The 21,881-nt window shown below is 30.6% G+C and overlaps 1 protein-coding gene across 1 annotated transcript; it reads left to right on the forward strand.

Moving 5' to 3' along the window:
• Nucleotides 1-24: 24 nt before the first annotated feature.
• LOC143048322 (uncharacterized) lies at nt 25-21,507 on the forward strand. The gene is made up of 7 exons (XM_076221949.1): nt 25-127; nt 3,409-4,643; nt 5,803-6,303; nt 6,871-7,068; nt 9,132-9,205; nt 10,308-10,565; nt 15,713-21,507. Exons 2-7 carry the CDS (start codon nt 3,455-3,457, stop codon nt 15,755-15,757), a joined length of 2,265 nt encoding a protein of 754 aa, XP_076078064.1. The 5' UTR covers nt 25-127; nt 3,409-3,454; the 3' UTR covers nt 15,758-21,507.
• Nucleotides 21,508-21,881: the final 374 nt, after the last annotated feature.

Consider the following 21,881-nt stretch of genomic DNA (forward strand, 5'->3'; position numbering starts at 1 on the left):
CACTTTCGTTTTCTAAACCTTATTCACTAAAAAAATAGAAAATCCAGTATGAAGATTTCGCAGCACTCCAGAAACAGAAAAGATCTTCAATGAATATGTAACTTCTACCCCGACAACAAATCGAATAGTAACCATATTTATTTATTGATTTCTTGATAAGATTGTTGTCTTGATATTTATAATGTACACAGTACACTCAACCTGGGAAGGGAAATATGAAGATTAAAACAACACAATCAATAGGAAAATAAATTATATCTTCAAGATTCTTAAATTTGTTTAACCCTCTTGCTTCTGTGCTCTCCTGAGTGTTTTGACATTTCACACTTTTTACTTTGATCAACTCGTGCTTCATAGAAAAGCCATCTTTCCTACCATCATGATCATTTATTACTTTTCTTGCATTTTCTTTGTTGTATAATCAGATTCAGATTCTTCATTAGATAATAGGGTATCGGGATCGTTCGCCCTGATTACATGTTCGCCCTAGGTTCGTTCGCACTGAGTTTGTTCGCCCTGATAGTCCGTTCGCCCTGGGTTCGTTCGCCCTATATTCATTTATGATATGTATATGTTACATGTACATCAATGAACGAAATATATATATATTAAAATTTATTAAAATTTATGTATATCTATTAAAAGTTGAATATTTTTAAATTATTAAAATGTATCAATAAAGTTAAATATATAAATAACTTAGTCATGTTAGTCTTTAGTTGTTTTATGTCAGGTATAAGTCAGAAACTTATCCTCGTAGAAGCAAGATAACAACTTAGTCTTCAGTTGTTTCACATTTAAAAATACAATGTAGTGCTGAAATTCCAAGAAACTTATTTCCTAATAGCAGTACCACAGAACACATCATAAATAAATATTCGGTGAATGTAAACTTCAACATATTCAATTACATACAAATAATTTAGTCTTCAGTTGTTTTACATTTAAAAATACAATGTGGTGCTGAAATTTACAGAAACTTATATTTCCTAGTAACGTAATTACATACAGATACAAACTTAGTCCTCAAAAACTTATAGTCCTGAAATGTACTGAAACTTATAACCTAGTATAGCATGTAAAGCAGCTAGCTTTAGACAATTTAACATGATACATCGTCATCGTAAATATTCGGCGAAATTGTAGACCGACTTCAACACATTCAATTATATACACACAACGCAACACTATACTTAAAAATAAAATCAGGGCGAACGGACTCAGGGCAAACAGGTATTAGGGCGAACAGAAACTAGGGCGAACCAGAATCAGGGTGGACGGACCCGGATTCAGATAATAGATACATGTAACTTAAATATTACATTAGTGTTCTCCTTTACAAATCATATGATAATTATAACAAACAATGAAATACAAATCCTTGTTGTAATCAGGAAAAAAGGGTAATTTTTTATACTGTATTTATAAATTGTGAGGCAGCAAGACAATATTGCCCAATATACTGTTGTTTACCAACTCTCTGGATCCCCTCTTATGGAAAGAGGTTAAATCCCGTTAAATTTAGTATTGACAACTGGCCTCACTTATGAAGAAGGGTAAAATTCAGAAAAATTAATGGTCTGCCAACTCCTCAGGAATCCTGATGAATTTATATACTTTTCCATTCTGTAGGGGTAATCATGCCATCTTGCCCCCACTGATGAAAAGGAGTAAAATTGTGATGAATTAATTCCTGCGTGCCATTAAACAAGGATATGTTTTACTATACAAATCCGAATTACCAACTAAACCCACTTATAAAAAGTATTTCAATCTTCAATCTCTCCAATTGTACAGCTAAAATAAAAAATTAAAAAAAAAACAAAACCCCATTGTTATACCATTCAATAAGGTCTAACTATACAAATCCTAATAAAAATATCAAATTTAATATTTGATTCTAATTAAAAACTAAATGATGCTTTGTTTCTTAATATTAAATTGTAGATACATTATATTATTATGTACCGGTAGTTCTAGTTATTATATTAGAAAACTACCTTATTCTTGCACACTTACTTTTTTGCATAATAAATTAATTGCAAAGAAACCAACTACACTTATTAAAATTTTAAATAGTGTATTATAATGCAACATATCATCATAAGAATTCAACATGTTTAACATGTTTAAGGTTCATCATAACAAAAGAACAAATATGGCCGTATTTTCACCTCAAAAACTACTCTTGTACAGACTTACTGATGCTGTTTGCAAAATTTTAAGGCCTAGCATCCACTAGATATATGAAAGTTAAATGCATTTTGTGTTTAAGAAAGATAAAATCTCTCTTGGTTTTTGATTAGCATTTTTTTCCTTTCTGCAGAGCCAGAAGGTGTAAAAATAAACAAACACCTGAATTACTTTGATACTGTCCACTCACTAACTCAGATAAACTCTTTAACTCACCTGTAGTTGTAAAGATACTTCTTTTCCATGTCAATTAAGGACAATCAAAACAATACAAACAGGTTTTTTAACTGAGGGATCATCTCAAAGTTGTACCACAACTTAGTTAATTTTCACACCTTATGCATGAAGGAAAAAAAATGCCCATCAAAATCCAAAAGAGATTTTATCTTTCTGAAGAACAAAATGCATTTAACTTTAATATATCTAGTGGATGCCAGGCATTAAAACTTTTCCAACTTCACAGCTGGTAAGTCTGAACTCAGAGTAGTGTTTGGCATGTGCATTTAAATATAGCCATATTTGTCCGTTTGATATGATGAACCTTAAGAATTCCAATTTAAAAGCAATTAGTTTTTATGACAAAAAACAGACGGGTAACTTTTGTCTTTGAATTAAGAATAATCAAATGCTAATGAGCAAGATTAGATTTAAGTAAGATTTTATTGTTATTTTTTTCATAATTCATATGATTGAGAGTGTAAAACTATTCAAACGAAATAATGAATATGATATACACAATGTACATGTACAGCAACAAAAGACAAGTTAACCACTGAATTGCAGGCTCTTGACTTGGGACAGGCACATACAGAATTTGACAGGGTTAAACAATTTTGCTGGTGCCAATACCTCACCCTTCCCAACATTTAAGACAATGGTTCAACATGTTCAATGGTACAACATAAGATCAAACTATAAAAATCAGTTGAAAGGGCATTGCTGATCAGATCTATTTAAAGTGTGTGCCAAAACCCAAACAAAAACACAAAGAGATGAAGAACATATCTAGATCTGACTGTAGTCACTACTCACAGTTACAAATTTCAAATTCAAGTTCAAATACTATATTGGATGAAATCACATGATAAATGTCATATCCCAAGTGTACAACATACATGTACATAACATATAGAACATTACAATATTGGAATTTAAACAATGCATAACAGAGTAGGTTACTGAAGGCAAGATCAAAATAGTATTTTTTCTTTGCAGGTGAACATGTAAAGAAGTACTAACACATATTTAGTCATATAGAATAATGGCGGAGGCATCAGCTGGAGAGAAAAGGTCCCCTAGAAAGGTCCAACCTGTCTCTGGACTGAAAAAAAGTCCATCTTACCGTGAAGCCCAAGAACTTCTAGAGCAACATATAAAACGGCAAAAATTACTGAAGAAATATAGCGGCCAATCTCCAATTCAGAGTACTCATGATGTTAGAAAAGAAGCGGAAAAAATTCTAAATGAATTTCTCAAAAGACAGCTTCGAAATGACAACAATCAAGCACCTGTTCTGAGTCAACACTATCAAAAAGTTGTTGTAGAGGATGAATATGACAGAACAGAAAGATTTGATGATGAATATATAATGAAAGGTGAAAACTTTTCTGGAGATGAAATGCCAGGAGCTTATGCCTCAGTTGATGGAATTGATGACATTCCTTATATAGATGGCGTTGAAGAAAACGATGGTCGATCAAGAAGTCTGCCAAGTAGTATTCAACTCTCTGTAAAACGTCCAAATAACATTCCAGTGACTCCATTACTAAGTCCACATGATGTAGTAATTCACAGTAATAATAGAGTAGAATGTAGGACTAATGCCGATGAAGTTTCTCCGTCTATAAGTAGTCACTCAAAATCTCCAAGTCCTCGACAGTCCAAATCGGATGATGTTAAACCGACTGAACCAATTGTAAAAGAACGAAAAAGATTCAAATCTGGTTCCTTGTCATCCGAAGATACTGAATCTGGATCAGTAATCTCCCCTGATCGCAAAAAGAAATCTGTTATTAAACGCATACAGGAGAGAATAGCAAGGGCAGTAAGTCGTGATAGGGAAAAACAGGACAATAATGGCACAGGTTCTCCCAAAGTTTCAAAGAAACCAAAGAAAAGAAAAGCTAGGTCAAAGAAACGCACAGACAAACACAATGATGATGTTGATATTTTAAAAGAAAAACATACCCACAGAGAAGGCCATGTTGAACAACATCATTGTGGTGAAAATAAAGATATAATTTTGAGAACCGATGAAACCTGGGAATCAACAGATATAACAGACTTTGAGAAATCTCAAAGTCAACACTTAGATAAACATAGAAAAGTGAAAGAAAGTACAGATCTTAGTGGATCATCAGAGAAAGGATTCTTTAATGCCATAAGGAGAATGACCTCTAAAAAAGGGAAGAAAAATAAATCATCTAACATGTCTAAAGCTTCAATTAAATGTAAGTGAGAAGGTAATTTTTAAACTTTTAGAAAGTCTTTTGGAACTCCAATTACAAAATGAATTATTTATTAAGATATGCAGGAGTAAAAAAGTCTGCAAATTTAAATTGATGGGAAAGATAAATTTTATGAACAGATGGAGGGAAATACATTTGTACCTATTTTAAAGGGTAATTACTGTAAATTATTTTACATTATCATGATTATGGGATGAACATTGATATTCAAGAAGATTTTTTTTGCACAAATGTTTATTTTTAATCATTGCTGGGATTAAACATGTTAAATTCATGCAGCCATAATTTAATTCATAATATTTCTGCAAATGATGACACTCTGTCAGATGCATATATTGTAGCAGCATTGAAAAAAAAACTTGTTAGAAGAAAAACAACCCTGAAAGTATCTTCAACACTGTTTCACTACTCTGTAAAAGTAAGGCTATTGGGAAATCATCAATATGTAATTTGGGTTATTTATTTTGGATGTAAGCATTTTTTTTAATCAGCACTGAAAATTGGTCTTATCACATATTCTTTACCTGTTACAACCAAAGCGAAGAAGATATTAGGCAATGTAACCAAATTGAATAGAGTTATCTCACATTGATAAGTCCATGAAATTGCTCACACTGGACTTCAAAATGGGAATATGAGACCAGATGATTAAAATACACTTACAAAATGGTTCTAGCGGAACTATTAATGAAATATATACATATTATGGCCATACATGCTTTTCTTCAGTTCAGTGTTATGAAATGTTTTGAAAATCTCTTAATAATTATTTTCCTGAATTGTTTTGGTTTACTTTTCAAGCACAAAGTGCCTGAAAGTGCCTTTCATCATCTACAAAAAGTAAAATGCTGCTCACAGAACGTGTCATACTGCAATGACCATGCCAATTTAAATACTCTGTAATGTTGTTACATACCTATATTACTCAGCTTCTGTTTTTCATAGTTTTCTCAACTTTATAATAGATAAATAAGTAATAAAACTCTAGTATAAATGCACTTGCTCAAAACAGAATAGGTCTATACAATATATCTATAATTTCTACATAAGCATGCATGTTAGAACATTATAATTCCAGAATGATTTAGTTTTAATTTTTTATGCTGCTATTTACTAGATTAAATTAAAATTCTATTTTTAGCATCACAGTCAGCAATCATACAAGAACCAACTGGTGGTAAAACTACTGTAAATTATGATAGAATCTTGTCCTTACCCAGTGGGTCACATGACCTTAATCTCCACCTTACAGAAACCACAACTCAGACAAACAAAGGACGATATCGTCAAACCACCAAAGCCATAACATCCCCTAGATCACACGACAAGCAGCAAGGAGCACAAGGTCTTCCAAAGATGGGTCCTATTCATGAAAAGTCACGATCCGAACCAGTCCAACCCACCGTGCCAATGATAACAAATGGCCATGATCCTGTTCCCAACACCATACCACATGGTTTTACCTTCCGTCAAGTATCAAGGGAAGACGATGTTAGGCTTCCACAGAATCAATCATTTAACATTAACTACAGTATTGATGAGAGAGAGCGGACAATCAGAACTCAGAATGGCGATGTTGTTGTAGAGTCTGATGTACATAGGTCTAGCTTAGAACCAAATGATGTAGAAGTAGATGGCTCAGGTTGGTTTTCTTATAATAATTGTTTTACAAAATGGATATACATGTATAACGGTAATAAGTGAGAACATATTGTTTAATCTGGAAGAAATTATTGAGTGATATTCTTTTTCCAATATTATGTTTGGTTTATGATACAAAAACACAATAGGGTACCTATTACTATATAGTATAATTTTTGTTCTTGTTTATTTCTTGCAAAGACTTTAATTTTCTTCAAAAGTAAATTTTCCATTTTAATGGAGTAAAGAATCAATATTACATTAATTGTTCATAAGCAACAGTACTTCATTTTTTTCCCTATCTAAAAATACAGCTCAAAGCCAGTCTATAGAACCGATAATTGAATTGGAATGGTGTCAGTCTGGTTTAAGGAATAAGAATACATTTAAGAACTAAGAACATGTTCTGCTTTTTTTTTGCTTCAGAAGATTCTTAAGTTATTATCCCTTTTCCCGTAAACAATAATTGTTTCAAAATGTTATTTAAAAGACAAAAAAGGATAAACATGGCATACCAGTAGCTTAAATACAGAAAAATAAGCAGGCCTAACTTTTTGTTATGTTTTAGGTATGTCAGTGGCAGCTGGTGGCAGATCTCCTCCTCGATCCATTCCCAAAGAGGGAACGTTGCAAGAAGAATCTGATATAGATGATGAAGATCCCTGGATAAGCTTGGTGGCACAGCGTATTGCTGAAATGGGGGATAGCTATATATCAGGGGCTAGTCAGGTGGGATCTCCTGTTAGTAATCCTGATGAGAGAGATGGTAGGTTTCGAAAGAAAAAATAGAAAGAGGATTTAACCCACATAATAGGTAGTAAAATTTATGGGTTTTACCTGAACAAAATGCAATTTATTATATTCAATGGCATATTTGTTAGTTAAATATATGTGTAATATGCCCAAAAACTGACTTGTATCACACAAGGATGAACAAATACCATTTTTGTTAGCCATAGGAAAACTTAATTGCTAGATTACACATTGCTTGTTTATTCTTTAAGTGAGCAAACAAATGAGAAGCAGTATAACATGTTATAATTAAAAAGAAACTAGATAGTTTTTATACGACCACAAAAATTGAAAAAATTTTGGTCGTATATTGGTATCACGTTGGCGTCGTCGTCATCCGAAGACATTTGGTTTTCGCACTCTTACTTAAGTAAAAGTAATTAGAAATCTATGAAATTTAAACACAAGGTTTATGACCATAAAAGGAAGGTTGGGACTGATTTTGGGTGTTCTGGTCCCAACAGTTTGGGAATAAAGGGGCCAAAGAGGGCCCAAATAAGCATTTTTCTTGGTTTTCGCACAATAACTTTAGTATTAGTAAACAGAAATCTATGAAATTTTAACATAAGGTCTATGACCACAAAAGGAAGGGTGGGATTGATTTTGGGAGTTTTTGTCCAAACAGTTTAGGAATTAGGGGCCAAAAAAAGGTCAAAAATAAGCATTTTTCTTGGTTTTTGCACAATACATGTAACTTTAGTATAAGTTAATAGAAATCTATGAAATTTTAACACAAGGTTTATGACCATAAAAGGAAGGTTTGGATTGATTTTGGGAGTTTTGGTCCCAACAAAATAGGGGCCAAAAGGGTCCAAAATTAAACTTTGTTTGATTTCATCAAAAAATGAATTATTGGGGTTCTTTGATATGCCAAATCTAACCATGTATTCAGATTCTTAATTTTTGGTCCTGTTTTCAAATAGACAACTTTCGAGTTCAATGCATTTCCGTCAAAAACTCTGGTTTTAGTGAACGTCATTTGTGTGTTTAGGGGCGTCGTCACTTCCGTTTCAATGTTGAGTGAGTGGTTGGAAAACTATAATTCTATATTGTACGAATTATTCAGCCAAATTAAATTCTCAAAATTGACAATCAGCACTGCTGTCATTAGGGAATTGTCATTAAGTACCTACAGAACAACCATTATTTCTAGTTTATCCTGCACAACGACGATCACTAAGACGCTTGATGAACGTAAATAGTGCAGGGATACAGGCGATCCCCTCTATCTGGTAAATGACGTCATAAAGGCGCGCATAATTGACGAGTTTTTGCCGGTGACGGATGAACTCGAAAGTGGTCTATTGGTCTACATTAAGGTCCGAAGGGTCCAATATTAAACTTAAATTGATTTTAACAAAAATTTAATTCTTAGGGTTCTATAATATATATGCTGAATCTAACCATGTAATTAGATTTTGGATATTGGACCATAATAGGTAAATGTCCAATTTAGAATTTTTAAGTTTTTAAGTTTAATATTAGACCACATTCATTCTGTGTCAGAAACCTATGTTGTGTCAACTATTTAATCACAATCCAAATTCAGAGCTGTATCAAGCTTAAATGTTGTGTCCATACTTGCCCCAACTGTTTATGGTTCAACCTCTGCGGTTGTATAAAGCTGTGCCCTGCAGAGCATCTGGTTCTTGAGTTGTTAATTCAACTTTGCTAGCTCTTTGTATTTTAGATTAAGGCTGATTAAGAATGTTTCTTAGAACAAGTAAAGTCTGTATGTTTAAAGTGGTACCCAACACCTTGACTAAAATTAATTTGGCTCTTTTAATTTTCTTAAAACTTTGACAGAATATTTACTTTGACCCTATGAAAAAAATATAAATATTTCAAAACAATTGAACCAATCACTTTCTCAGAAAAATTTCACTGGATATATAGCAGTTTGAAAAACACTAACTATGATCATTGAGAAGCATAATATTTCCTTAACAATACAATGAGATTAAAATGATTAGCTGATTTTATAGAGTTATCTCCTTGTAGTGTTTGGTAATTGACAAATGAATGATTTTGTTTAAGGTGAAGGTATGACAGAGCTACAGAGGAGATTAAGAGACAGTTTTAGAGACTTCGGAGACACAGTTAATGAGACGGTTAGTAAGTCATATCATCTATGATATTTAAACTGCATGCTTGCTTTGCTTTGTGAATCATGTTTACCTTATTTTATTCGAGGGGCACTATTTACAAAACAGTGTATTTATTTGCATTTAAATTCTAAAAAGTGTGATCAACAATATTCCATGGTAATTGGTGAAATTAAGTTTTAGTGTTCAAATTAAAGTTTTGTAATGTACCAAGGCTCCTTGTGCCTGTACATGTCATGTAAATTGCTGTAAGAATGCATTTCAGGGAGATTAACCACCACCGAAAAGATTTCCTGCTTCATAAACTGGCATTAGGTTGAACATGGTAGTCAATTAAAATTACTATTAACTAAGTGATCTACTGATAAAATTATATAAGGATCTCAACTAGTAGTCTGCTTGCAAAAGCCAGTTACTATGATATAAATTTTATTTATTGACATATTATTAAAGGTTGTGCATGACGAAGTCACCTTCAATTACATAACTTTCATACTTTCTTTTTAAGTATGTACATGTGTGTATTCAGCCTTCAAAAGTAGATCACACATAGTTAATGCTTCATTGACTAAGTTATTTTTTGTGTAAGCTCAGTTCTTAGATACTGACTTACCTACATAAGTCATTTTGACCTACATCTTTTACTCACTGATTTACTATGCATATGGTATTATAATGCATTCATTATTGATGTCATCATAAATTTATGGTCTGTGTTACAGTGTAGTCATAATGATTTATATTTCAGTCCCCCTTTTTTTATTTCCTATACAAGCTTGATAATTGTATAATGAATATTGTATACATGTTATTTGGAAAAGGTCAAGTTTTAGAAAATATATTATAAATGTAGATTTCTTATGTTTCCTCTTGGAGGAGACCTAAAAGGGAATGCTTCCATTTACTTCCTTATTTAATTACTCATTTATATAAATAAAGCATACATTTCAACATCATATTTTAAATGAGGAACACTACACTTTGATGACATTCTTATTTTTTGTAAAAAAACTATATATTAGCTATTTTCATACATTGAAAAAAAGATTGTTGTTGACATATTTAACAGTTATTCACTCATGTCATCCTCTTCAAATCTTTATTTCAGCTTTCCTTGTCAGTTGAACCACAGCAGGCAGCTCTTAATATTGCCAGGCAAGTGACCTATACTAAGTTCAAAGACACCATACAGGATTTGGTTGGTGACAATATTGGGTGGCAGCAGCTTGCTATGGTATTCTATGTAACAAAGAAAGCCACACAGTTAGCAGGAGCTGGCGGGGCAGTGGCATCACAGCTAAAAGAGAATTGTTTACAATATGTTGAGGATCATTTTGCCAGTTGGATATTGAATCAAGGTGGCTGGGTAAGTATTATACCGTCATCAATATAAAATTGGTGAGATAGAGGGGCGTGGCACAGTTATAAATTTGAGACGAATGTAGAATTTTTAAGTATTAGTTGAAAAAAATACAAATTACAAAGCCTATTTTGTATCAAGCATTGAAGAGTGAATTGGTTAAAAATATGCTATACTCTTGCATTACTTTTTTCTTGAAACTCAATTCTCACATTAACTTCAAGTATAAAATAATATGCATATATATCTGATCAGAATATTAATTGAAGTATTTATAGTTATCATTATTTTGTGCATTTTTCCTTTGATCTTTTTTTGTGATAATTTTTGGTGGAAGAAGACTTCAAGTCTTCTGAAGGCCAATGGTGCCGACTTTAAAATCATTGAATTCTCCGTATGCCGCATTCGTTTCTGTGTGTTACAATTTCATAACAGCTTCTGATTCCTGACACCGATTTTTACACATGATTAAGCATCTGAATCATTTAATTTGTAAATTAGGATTGAAAAACAATCTATATCGTTAATATATACCATTTTATTTATGTAAATTATTAGATTTCATCTCATCTACATGAACCTTTTTTGTTTACTTGTAACCGGATGTTTTTACTGTAGATATTTGAAGTACGCATGCGTTTTTTGGTATAGGGACAACTCACCCTGTTTACATGTTCGCCCTTGAAGTTAGGAATTTGCAGACAAGAAGATTTTGTTTTTAATAAATAAAAAGGATCTATTTCTTATTAAATTGTTGTCTTTATTCATTGTTTTCCTTTGTCATGTGAATTAGATGCCCTTCTACTTCAAATGGTTTGAATCTATTTATGAAATTATTCAAGACTCAGTTGACAAGAGCAGTATGTTGCTGTTAGAAGAATTTGGATTAAACTCTAAATGCTCATAGAATAAGAAATATAATCTAAACTGAATGTACCTCCTTCTGAATAATTTATTGCAATATGAATATGAATCCCTTTTGACAAGAGAAATCTGACTTTTGTCAGAAATATTTGTTTCACATGTGCAAAGGTAATCACGTGTGGCGGCCATATTGGTTTGTTTACAAATATGTGAAGAAGCCTCTAGAACCATGACCTAAACATAAATAGTCTTCCGAAAACGTAAACTTTATGCAATACTATTTTATCAATTATGATTATTTTCTTAAATTTAAATTTGATTATTTAAAGAAATAAAATTATAAAAATTACGATTTTAGATTAGAGATTCTACACAGACATGCTTTGATGTATTTATAGCCAAATTAGTTTACCTGTGTGAAAATGTAAATAATGGTCATAATTGATAGTAATTTGCTTACTAGTACTAAACAAGTAAAGACAAACTTCGACAAACTTCTTCTTCTTCTTCTTCTTCTTCTGTATTGTACCAGGTTTAGTAAAGGGGCTTTATATTTTCTGGTCTCTGTATTGTACAAGGTTTAGTAAAGGGGCATTATATTTTCTGGTCTCTGTATTGTACCAGGTTTAGTAAAGGGGCATTATATTTTCTAGTCTCTGTATTGTACCAGGTTTAGTAAAGGGGCATTATATTTTCTGGTCTCTGTATTGTACCAGGTTTATATAATTAGTAAAGGGGCATTATATTTTCTGGTCTCTATTGTACCAGGTTTAGTAAAGGGGCATTATATTTTCTGGTCTCTGTATTGTACCAGGTTTAGTAAAGGGGCATTATATTTTCTGGTCTCTGTATTGTACCAGGTTTAGTAAAGGGGCATTATATTTTCTGGTCTCTGGTCCATCTGATAGTCTCTGTATTGTACCAGGTTTAGTGTAGGTTAAGGGTTAGATTTATGATAGTTTGAAGTCAATTCATATTGTAACTCAGTAAACATGTACCTTTATTATGAAGTGATCTGTTGAATGTTTACATGCCATTTTAAAGTTTTAAGCAGTATTTTAGGGTTACTGAACTTTGAAATAAGATAGTGTGAGTTGTGCATGGTGTTTAATGGACACATATTCTTGTTTGATTACACACCCAAATTTTGTATTTTGTTAGTTTAAACATGTCAAAGGAAAAGTAATATTGATTTGTTGAGGTTTCAGAAAGCTTTTAGATGAGAATTTTAAATTTCCATGATGAAGTTACAGACTTATAAGTAGTCTGTAGAACCCTATAGTAATCACTCTGTCTGTATATTTGTCTTTTAATCTGTCTATACAAATGATAACCATAGTTATAATATTAGTAATAGATTCCTAATTTAAATACAGTAAACTCTGCTAGTAAAAACAACTTATTTTACTTGAGCACCTCTTGTACTATGCAGCCAAAAATGCATGTGAAAAGTAAAATAACAAAAATACTGTACTCTGAGGAAAATTATAAATGGAAAGTCCCTAATTAGCAAATGCCAAAATCAAAAGCTAAAACACATCAAATTCTTATTTTAAATACAGTAACACTGTTAGTAAAAACAACTTATTTTGCCTGAGCACCTCTTGTACTATGCAGCCAAAAATGCATGTGAAAAGTAAAATAACAAAAATACTGAACTCCAAGAAAAACACATCAAATTTTTTACTTTTAAATACAGTAAACAATGCAAGTAAAAACAACTTATTTTGCCTGAGCTCCTAATGTAGTTTGCAGCCAAAAGCGCATGTGAAAAGTAAATTAACAAAAATACTAAACTCTGAGGAAAATTCTAAACATAAAGTCCCTATTAACGCAAATGCAAAAATCAAAAACTCAAACACATCAAATGAATGGATGAATGAATACATCCCAGTATTATTCAACATATCATTGATGAAGATAAAACAGTGAAAGAGATACATGTAAAACAAAATTGAAATGTCATAAAAAAAGTATACATTTATTATGTATATTCTAGATGACCTATTCAAATGGCACAAACATGGTCAGTTTGATTTCTCCAGCTGTAAATTGTGCTGTCAATTTGAGCACCCTTAAATTTTTCTCATTAATTTTTTAAGATTTTTATGCCCCACTTAGTGTCATTATTTTTTTCTGTCTGTGAGAATGTTTTTTTCATTTGTCTGTTTGTCTGTCAGTCAAGCATCAGGTTAAAGATTTTGGTTAAAGTTTTTGGACGAGGTAATTTTAAAGTTGAAGGCAAATCAACTTGAAATTTAGTACCCATGTTACTACACATTATTTTTTTTTTTTTTTTAATGTCTTTGTAGTTAGTTAGAGGCATTATGTTTTTCAGTCTGTGCGTATGTTTGTTCGTTGTTCTGTTCCTCTGTCATTCCTCTTTCAGGTTAAAGTTTTTGGTCAAGGTAGTTTTTAATTAAGTTGAAGTCCAATCAACTTGAAATTAAGTCCACATATTACTAATAAAATAACTATGAACTTTTAATGGCCAATTAAAAGATAAACAGGACAAATAATTAGTGGAATGAACCTATGGAGGCAATAGAATTATACTGTATGGCCATTAGACATGATGATAATCCTATTTTGTTCCATTAGACAATGTTAGCAGTGATTCGATTTTTTGGTGTTTTAATGTCACTTGTAAGCACTGCATTTAGGCTATTTTGTTGGGTCCAGTTTCTATTGGTGGAGGAAGCTGGAGTGCCAGGAAAAACCATGACCTTCGATAGGAAAACTGACAATCGTAGTTAATGGTTAAATAAGATTGGAGTTGAGTGCATCAGCACAAGCAGGGTTTGAACTCACAACCTCAGTGTTGACCGGCTAGTGATTACAGTATTAACTACCTAGACCACTTGGCCACATGGGAATGAAAGCCATGTTACTAAGCTACAGGTTATATTTTGTGCATGTTGTTAATTTGTGTCATGTTGTTACCATGACATATTTCAACATCATGTTTACAGGTTACAGTGATGTTATTAAAGTCCTTGACATTGCTCTCAGCATTGACATTGTTACATAAATCATTCTGCTATTATCTATCTTTTTTTTCTTCTTTCCATCAGAACTTTTGATCATATAAGATAGAAATATCAATTTAAAGGTTGTTTTATAAATTTGTAGCATAATCTGAGAGCTTTTTGAAGATTATATAAAATCATTATTTTTTTCTTTGGTTTGTACTTAAATGACTTTATTACTGACTTGTGTTTAATTAAAATTGTGGAAAACGAAGTGTCAAATATCAGATTAAAGGAAAAATTCAAAGTTACACATAAACATCAAAGCAATAAAATGCAATGTGTTTCATAATAATGATGTTGTTGGTATTCTAATCATGGCAATCATCAATAAGTCTATTTGTTAGAGATGTCAGATGTTAAAATAGAAATTTATTGATTTGACATATTTATGCTTGAAAATTATCTAGCAGATTTCGATATGCACACAAAGCATAAAACTAAGGAATCCTATAAAATAGTAGAATTTGAATGTAGGATAGATAGTTGCATTTTATACATGTTATAAAGGACAATAAAGAGAGGAAACATTGTACTTGGTTTCAATTAGTAAATTTTTGCTGTTATAATGCATCGTTTTGAATATAATATTCTGTTTTGTGTACTGCTTCTTCTTTTGATCAGCTTGACCAATATGTAACTCAACCAAAATTTCAAATTATAGTTGTACATTCTTCTAGGTCATGTGTAGTGTCATGAAATGTACATATCTTGACCAAAAATTAATTCATAACTGTAATTCAAATTTGATCTAAATATTCAAAGTAAATGAATGGAACAAAGTAAGTAACAGGTTGATCTCTCTATTTGTGATTAATGACTTCAAATAAATAAAATTTCATCTTCTAACCATAAGGAGCCCTTTCCTGAAAAAAAAGTGCTTTTGATGTCATTGTTGGCCTAAACTTACTAAATAATTAATTTGCAAAAAAGGAATCTTTATACAGTGAAAGAAAAATATGTAAGGACTATTTTGAGCCAAATTTACTTTTCGATGAGTTTGCATAAATTTAAGGATACTCCATAGTATACTTATTTAAAATTTCCAGAAAACCAGGGGTTATTTTAGTAGTAGTTGCCTCTGAAAGGTTGTGTTTCACTACAAGACTTTTAACATTGGTTGATAATTTGAACATAGAAGTTTAATACAATTCAGGATATACATGTATATGGTTTCTATGAAGGTAAACTTATGATAGGTTAGAAATTACTTTTTTTTATCATAAACAAAGAGATTTAATTGTTGTTATTTCTTTACAGGATTCTGTGTTGGAGTCAGATGAAACAGATTTTGATGTGGATTAATGACTATGAATATTACACATGATATAATAGCTCATATTGAAACCTGATCTCCACAACATTACCATATTTGTATCTGTGTTTATACATTATTTATGCCTTGGAGGAGAAAATCTGAAACTTCCTTAAAGATGCTATAGATTTTAATTTGATAATGGCAATAAAATTGTACATATTATATTATAGTAAGACATTTATAGAACAAAGATATAAGAGCTGTGATCCTTAACGTATTGTTGTGATAATCAATGTTGTATTTCATTTATTGAAAAAAAACCTTAGTGTATTTGTAGGAACTAGGACAGAAAATCACAGGACAATAAGTCACAGACAAATATGCAGAGACAAAAAGTCACAGGACAAGAAAGTCACATTTCTGTTTGAAATTATTTTTCTATGAACAAACAAACACTTCATTTATTTTTTTTTAGTTTTTTCTTGATCTATGATATATAACATGTATAAAGCAACTTTGTTATTAGAATTTATTCAATAAATATCAATAATGATCAAATAATTGTCAAAGTTTCTTGGTACTTAAATGGCTTTATGGTGCCAAGAAGTATTCCTTAGCATGATTAAAATTTAATGAATTTCATTTATGAAGGCTTATGGACATTTTCCCAAACTTAAAAATGGATATATGAAAATGTAAATGTAATAAAAAGACAAAAATCAAGATCTTTCTCATATGTTCAAACAATTGTTCTATCATATTTGAGACTTTCAATCCTGTGACTTTTTGTCCTGCGACTTTCTGTCCATTTACCATTTACCATTTGTACCACAGGGAGTGGTCTCTTTCTATACAAAAGTATTCACAGAGGAACCACTGAGATTGGTAATATTTTCAGAATGTCAATCAATACCTTTGTACCCAAATGTAGAAGTAAGAACCAAAAAGTGATTTGTTCTATGTTCCTGTGTCAGAATGAAATGTAGGTAGCAGGAGATTTGCTAAATTTTTTATATTAGGAAAAATGTCTTCAATTAACACTTTTACTATATTTAAACTTACCAAAAGACAAATAAAAGGGGATATAATTATTTGTGGGTACTTTTTCATGGAATCAATGATTCATCAAAACCCAAATGTGAATTTTTATAGCCATAATTTGGTGTGTCATATTTTTGGATATAATTTCAAGAAAATTGTTCCATTAGTTATAAAGCTTGCTTTTCTTAAATTTGTCAACCACAAATAAGGACATTTTCAGTTTAGTTATTCATTTTGATGTATGGATGTTTTAGTATTAAAAATGCCATATAATAAAACCATATTGGTGTTAAAATTTACTCAGTGCCAGTAACTTATTGCCATATTAACCAACATATATTTTTATTGTCGACAGAAAGAACAACAACAATATATTTTATTGATTATATTTAAAGGGAGATATTTGATATTTTATTTATTTAAAAAAAACATTCTTCCAGAACAATTGTCATTTTGAAATATAACCCTTACATGCTTTTTAATTTTTAAAAAGAATAAATTTCAAATGATTAAGATGATATGTATTTCTGAAACACTACAGGATCTTCAAATTGATGAACTAAAATTATGCTGTGTAATCGTGAGTAGGTTAGTCATACATAATGTGGGAAATGTGCTTAATTGTCAAAAGTATTTAGTCGTTTAGGTTCTCACTATATCCATTCAAATCTAAGGAGTGTTAAAACATCTTTGCTTTTAGAATACTGTGAATTCATTAGTATTCATTGGATACCAATTTTCGAGGATTTCTTGGGTACAATTGAACCACAATAACACTTTCATGGAATGACACATTTTCTGAAGACTTTTATGCAGACTTCAATTAAACCACGAAATTAAATATCCACGAACATGCAAGTTTTCCTTCATCAACGAAAATTGGTACACAAGAAATATGAATGAATACACAGTACTTTTATTCAGTTATCACCTACCTGTCTGGTTCAAAATATTTTTGCATTGTATTTCATTATTGTGCATTATCATTTGCCATTGTTATGAATAATTTGTGATATGTTCAAGTGCTACTTATACAGTTAAGTTTTATTTTAAAATTTTATTTCTAATGATTTGTATTTCAACGAATTGCTCAATCTCTCATTTATTGTCTTCATTTCTTGCATAATTTTAATTTTATTTATATGTAAGTCAGTAAGATAAAGTGTAGTTTGTCAAATAGTTAAACGATTTAAGTGCTAATTTATTGTAAACAAAAGGGCACCAATGAAGAAGCAACCCAATGAAACACAAACCATATCTACTAACAGTCATCTTTAAGTCTTCAACAATAGATAACCATATGTCAGGCTCTAAATTGCCTGAAATTTTAACAAATTGTGCATGAAATGAAGAGATACTGCTTCAGTTCTGCCATCAACACTAGATTCATATAAGGACTAAAATCATTAAGACATGACAAAAAGTAAAATCACAAAAATACTAAAACTTCCGAGAAAATTTACAAAACAGAAAGTCTGTAATCAAGTGGCAAAATCAAAAGCTCAAAACACATCAAATGAATGGATAACAACTGCCATATTCCTGACATGGTACAGATAGAATACCTCTAGAAATACTTTGTTAGAAAAATTTGGTCTCTAAATTATGAAGAGCAGTAGAAGAAACCAAAGTAAAATTCAGAAAGAACAAAATGTATAGGACAAAATTGATTTTTGAAAATTGAAATTAGCATGCAATTTAATTGAGATTTTTGTATTTATTATAAAGGATCTGTAAAAATGAACAAATCAATGTATGATGATTGAACCACATATATGAATTTTTCTTATTTTTTAAGGAATAAATTTCTAATTGTAAAAGCTGGTATTTATATGTTTTAAATTTTTTCACACAAAAAAATTCTGATCTAATTGATGTTAAGGCAGCTTATTGTCTATAACATTCCCTTGTAAATATGCAGCATGTATTTAAGTATGAGATTTTAAATATTACAGAACAAATTTAAAGGTATTGACATTTCTTGAATGTTCATCCAGATGCAGTTTTCATTTTATGTATATTGGCCATAATCACTAATTTTCATTTTTTTTCATTGAACTTTTCATGGCACTGAAACCACTTTTGTTTAGATTTTTTAAGGAAGTCAAATTTGTCTCTATTCACTAATATGATTTTACAATCATCAATATGTGTTCAGAATAAGTTTTGTATGTAGCACTGTATATGTTAAATGTTTGTACTTGTTTTAATTTTGACTTCCAAACCATATTTATTATTTTATAGATAAAAAGCTTTCAGGAAGATTTTAGTTTCCATGCTATGTGTGGTTTTAAACCAAATACATTAGTTGTGTGTCTTTTCCTGTTTTAAATGCCTTACGCAAAAAAACATTCTCAAAATAACTATGTGATTTTCTAACATTGATGCATACAGATTTTTTAATAAGAAAAAATGTTTGGATTTTTTTTTGCATGAATGAATTTCAGCATTTGGAGAGATATAAGGTTGAAACTCTAATTCCAACAACATCCAATATGTGATACCTTCCGTCCAATAGCAAGAATTTAGGTGTTCACATAAATAGTACATTTTACAGAAAATTCTAATTATATAATTGATGTAGTTGTATTTAAACTAATTCAGGAAGGCTGTACTGTTCTCTTAATGTCTAGATCTGTTTATTGAATTTTTGATTATATCACCATATTAAAGAGTCCATATTAAGACGCCAGATTTAAATACAAAGGAAATTTTTTAACCTATTTTAACTTGTTTCAAAATTTGATCAAATATTAGTAATTTGTTTTGTATATTTGTTAAATCTCAATTCTCATATATCTAAGATATGTATATTGTAGTGTTCCACTGTGGTTTTGTGTAACAGTATATGTCAAAACAATATATATATAATCAGGATAATTTATGGCAAGGGAAATACTAACTGAAATGTTAATGATAGAGGGTCTTCTAAGTGCATATTATTTGAGTTACGATTCAATGGTAACTGATCTTATATATTAAATTTTGTATATAGCACTGATTTCTTCCAATATCTTAGTCCTTTAGGGCATGTGAGCTCTTGCTAATACTGGCTTATGGTGTATAAAGGTATATGAATTTGACATATTATCTTTCTTATCTTATTCAAACTTTGCAGGAATGATGAATGAAAAGACTTCTGCAAATAATAATATGAACAAATTACCATGCACCTGATGGAACATAGTTCCCATTGATATCCCTATGAAACATGCATGTTTTTTTATTTAATAAATGACATAACTGAAAATTAGTTATCTCTTTACACTGCATTGTCAAACTTTGTAAACACAACTTAATAATTAAATTATATATAACCTGACAGTTATATGTCAATGATATGAAGAATAACTTGTGCACAATAATCTTAAATATTATGGTTTCTATTGAAACTTTATGAAAAAGCACAATTTGGTCTCCCTCTTTGTAACTCTTTTGCCAATTCTAATCAAACATGATAGGAATAATGTAAGGAAGGTGATCTGATGCAATGACAAAATTATGCCAACAAAAGCAATCTTTAATTCTTTTTAGCCAATACAAAAAAAATTTAAAAAAATCAGAAATCTGAACTGTTGCAAATATGCTGAAGTCAAATTTGACACAACTTTTCCGAATTTTTGGTTTTAATGCTCATCAGATTCATAAATGGTTTGATTCAAGCACTGCTGGTGAGTCTTTTGTAGACGAAATTTCAGCCTGGTATCTATGATGAGTTATTGAAACCCAATTGAACTAATTACTGAAAGACCTTTTACAAAACTTCCTCATTTAAGGTAGCACAATACATAGATTTTATAACTCCAACTCCCAAGTTTTAAAATGCTGTAACTTTCTAAATAATGCTTGAAAATTTATAAAAGTGGTAGTTTTGGATAGCTAACAGATTACACTTTCAATTTAATGCAATGTTAGTATTATGCAACAATTATGTAACCAATTATAATGTTAACTGAGTCTAAAATATTTTTCACCAAATTTCCACTTTCAAATGAAATTAACTGCATATGTATCCCTAGAGGGTTGATTTTATTATATGTTGTTCCCATGGCCATTATCTACAAAAGAGTGTCTCAGATTTCAGATAGAATGTATAGAACAAATTTTACACCTAATTAAACATTGTCTTCTTTTATGTGGTTAGGATGTTTACACTAATTAGAGATTTATGAGAGAATGGAGCACCAAAGAGACAATCTGAGACACCCTTTTGAAGCCCATGATGTGTTGATTAAGATTTCGTTAAAATTTACTGTATAGTTAAAGAGATGATAGAGCTAAATTCATTCAAGTGAACTTACCCAGATTTTGCCACTAATTACATAATAATAGATTGCATAATGATTGCATAATAAAAATATTGCATTCATTTAAAAGATTGATCTTTTATCTATCCATATATACCTCTTTTATTATTTTCTATGCATTCATAAGAAAGTTACAGCATTTCAAAGATTAGTGATTGGAAGTAAAAAAATCTTTGTATTGTGCTACCTTAATGTTAACAAGTAATGAAGGACAAACGAGGAAGCATTGGTGACACATAGCTGTAATTTTATCTCCCTCTTAGAATTATGGAAAGGACGTTTTATTTTCCTTTGGGAAAGTATAACATTTTACCATAGTGCTCTTACGTACAATTAATACAAAAAGCTTGTAATCATTACTAAGAAATTTTGTTTTAATGTTTTTTTGGTGCATTGTGTTATATTATGCAAATGTTAGTTATTTTGAAATAAAATGAAATATTAATGTTGTTGATATCATTTTAATTATGCTTAACAATTGAAATCGATAAAATTTATGTTTGCAAGGAAATCATGTATCTTTTGATCCTCTATAACCATAGAAGAATGTATATAGATTTAAATTATTGCAGGATAAACACATTTCTTGTTGCAAATGAAACCATTGTCTATACGAGTAATTTACAGTGTTGGTGACATTTTATTCTACATCGTTTTTTGTTCTTTTAATGCATTTCAGTATTATTTTCCTAATGTAGGAAATGGTGGATTGAACCTAGTTTTATAGCTAGTTAAATCTCTCACTTATATGACAGTCGCATAAAAGTCTATTATATTTACAACAATGTGTGAAGCACATAAGCAAAAATGAAAGACAGGAATA

The sequence above is a fragment of the Mytilus galloprovincialis genome, chromosome 10, assembly GCF_965363235.1.
Source record: "Mytilus galloprovincialis chromosome 10, xbMytGall1.hap1.1, whole genome shotgun sequence".
Lineage (NCBI taxonomy): Eukaryota > Metazoa > Mollusca > Bivalvia > Mytilida > Mytilidae > Mytilus > Mytilus galloprovincialis.

What these genes read in the sequence shown, in the direction of transcription:
- LOC143048322 (XM_076221949.1), top strand. Translation starts at nt 3,455, where the DNA reads ATGGCGGAGGCATCAGCTGGAGAGAAAAGGTCCCCTAGAAAGGTCCAA. An exon ending in TGTAGAAGTAGATGGCTCAG is followed by an intron (nt 6,304 to 6,870) that starts GTTGGTTTTCTT and finishes GTTATGTTTTAG; the next exon opens with GTATGTCAGTGGCAGCTGGT. An exon ending in TATTGAATCAAGGTGGCTGG is followed by an intron (nt 10,566 to 15,712) that starts GTAAGTATTATA and finishes ATTTCTTTACAG; the next exon opens with GATTCTGTGTTGGAGTCAGA.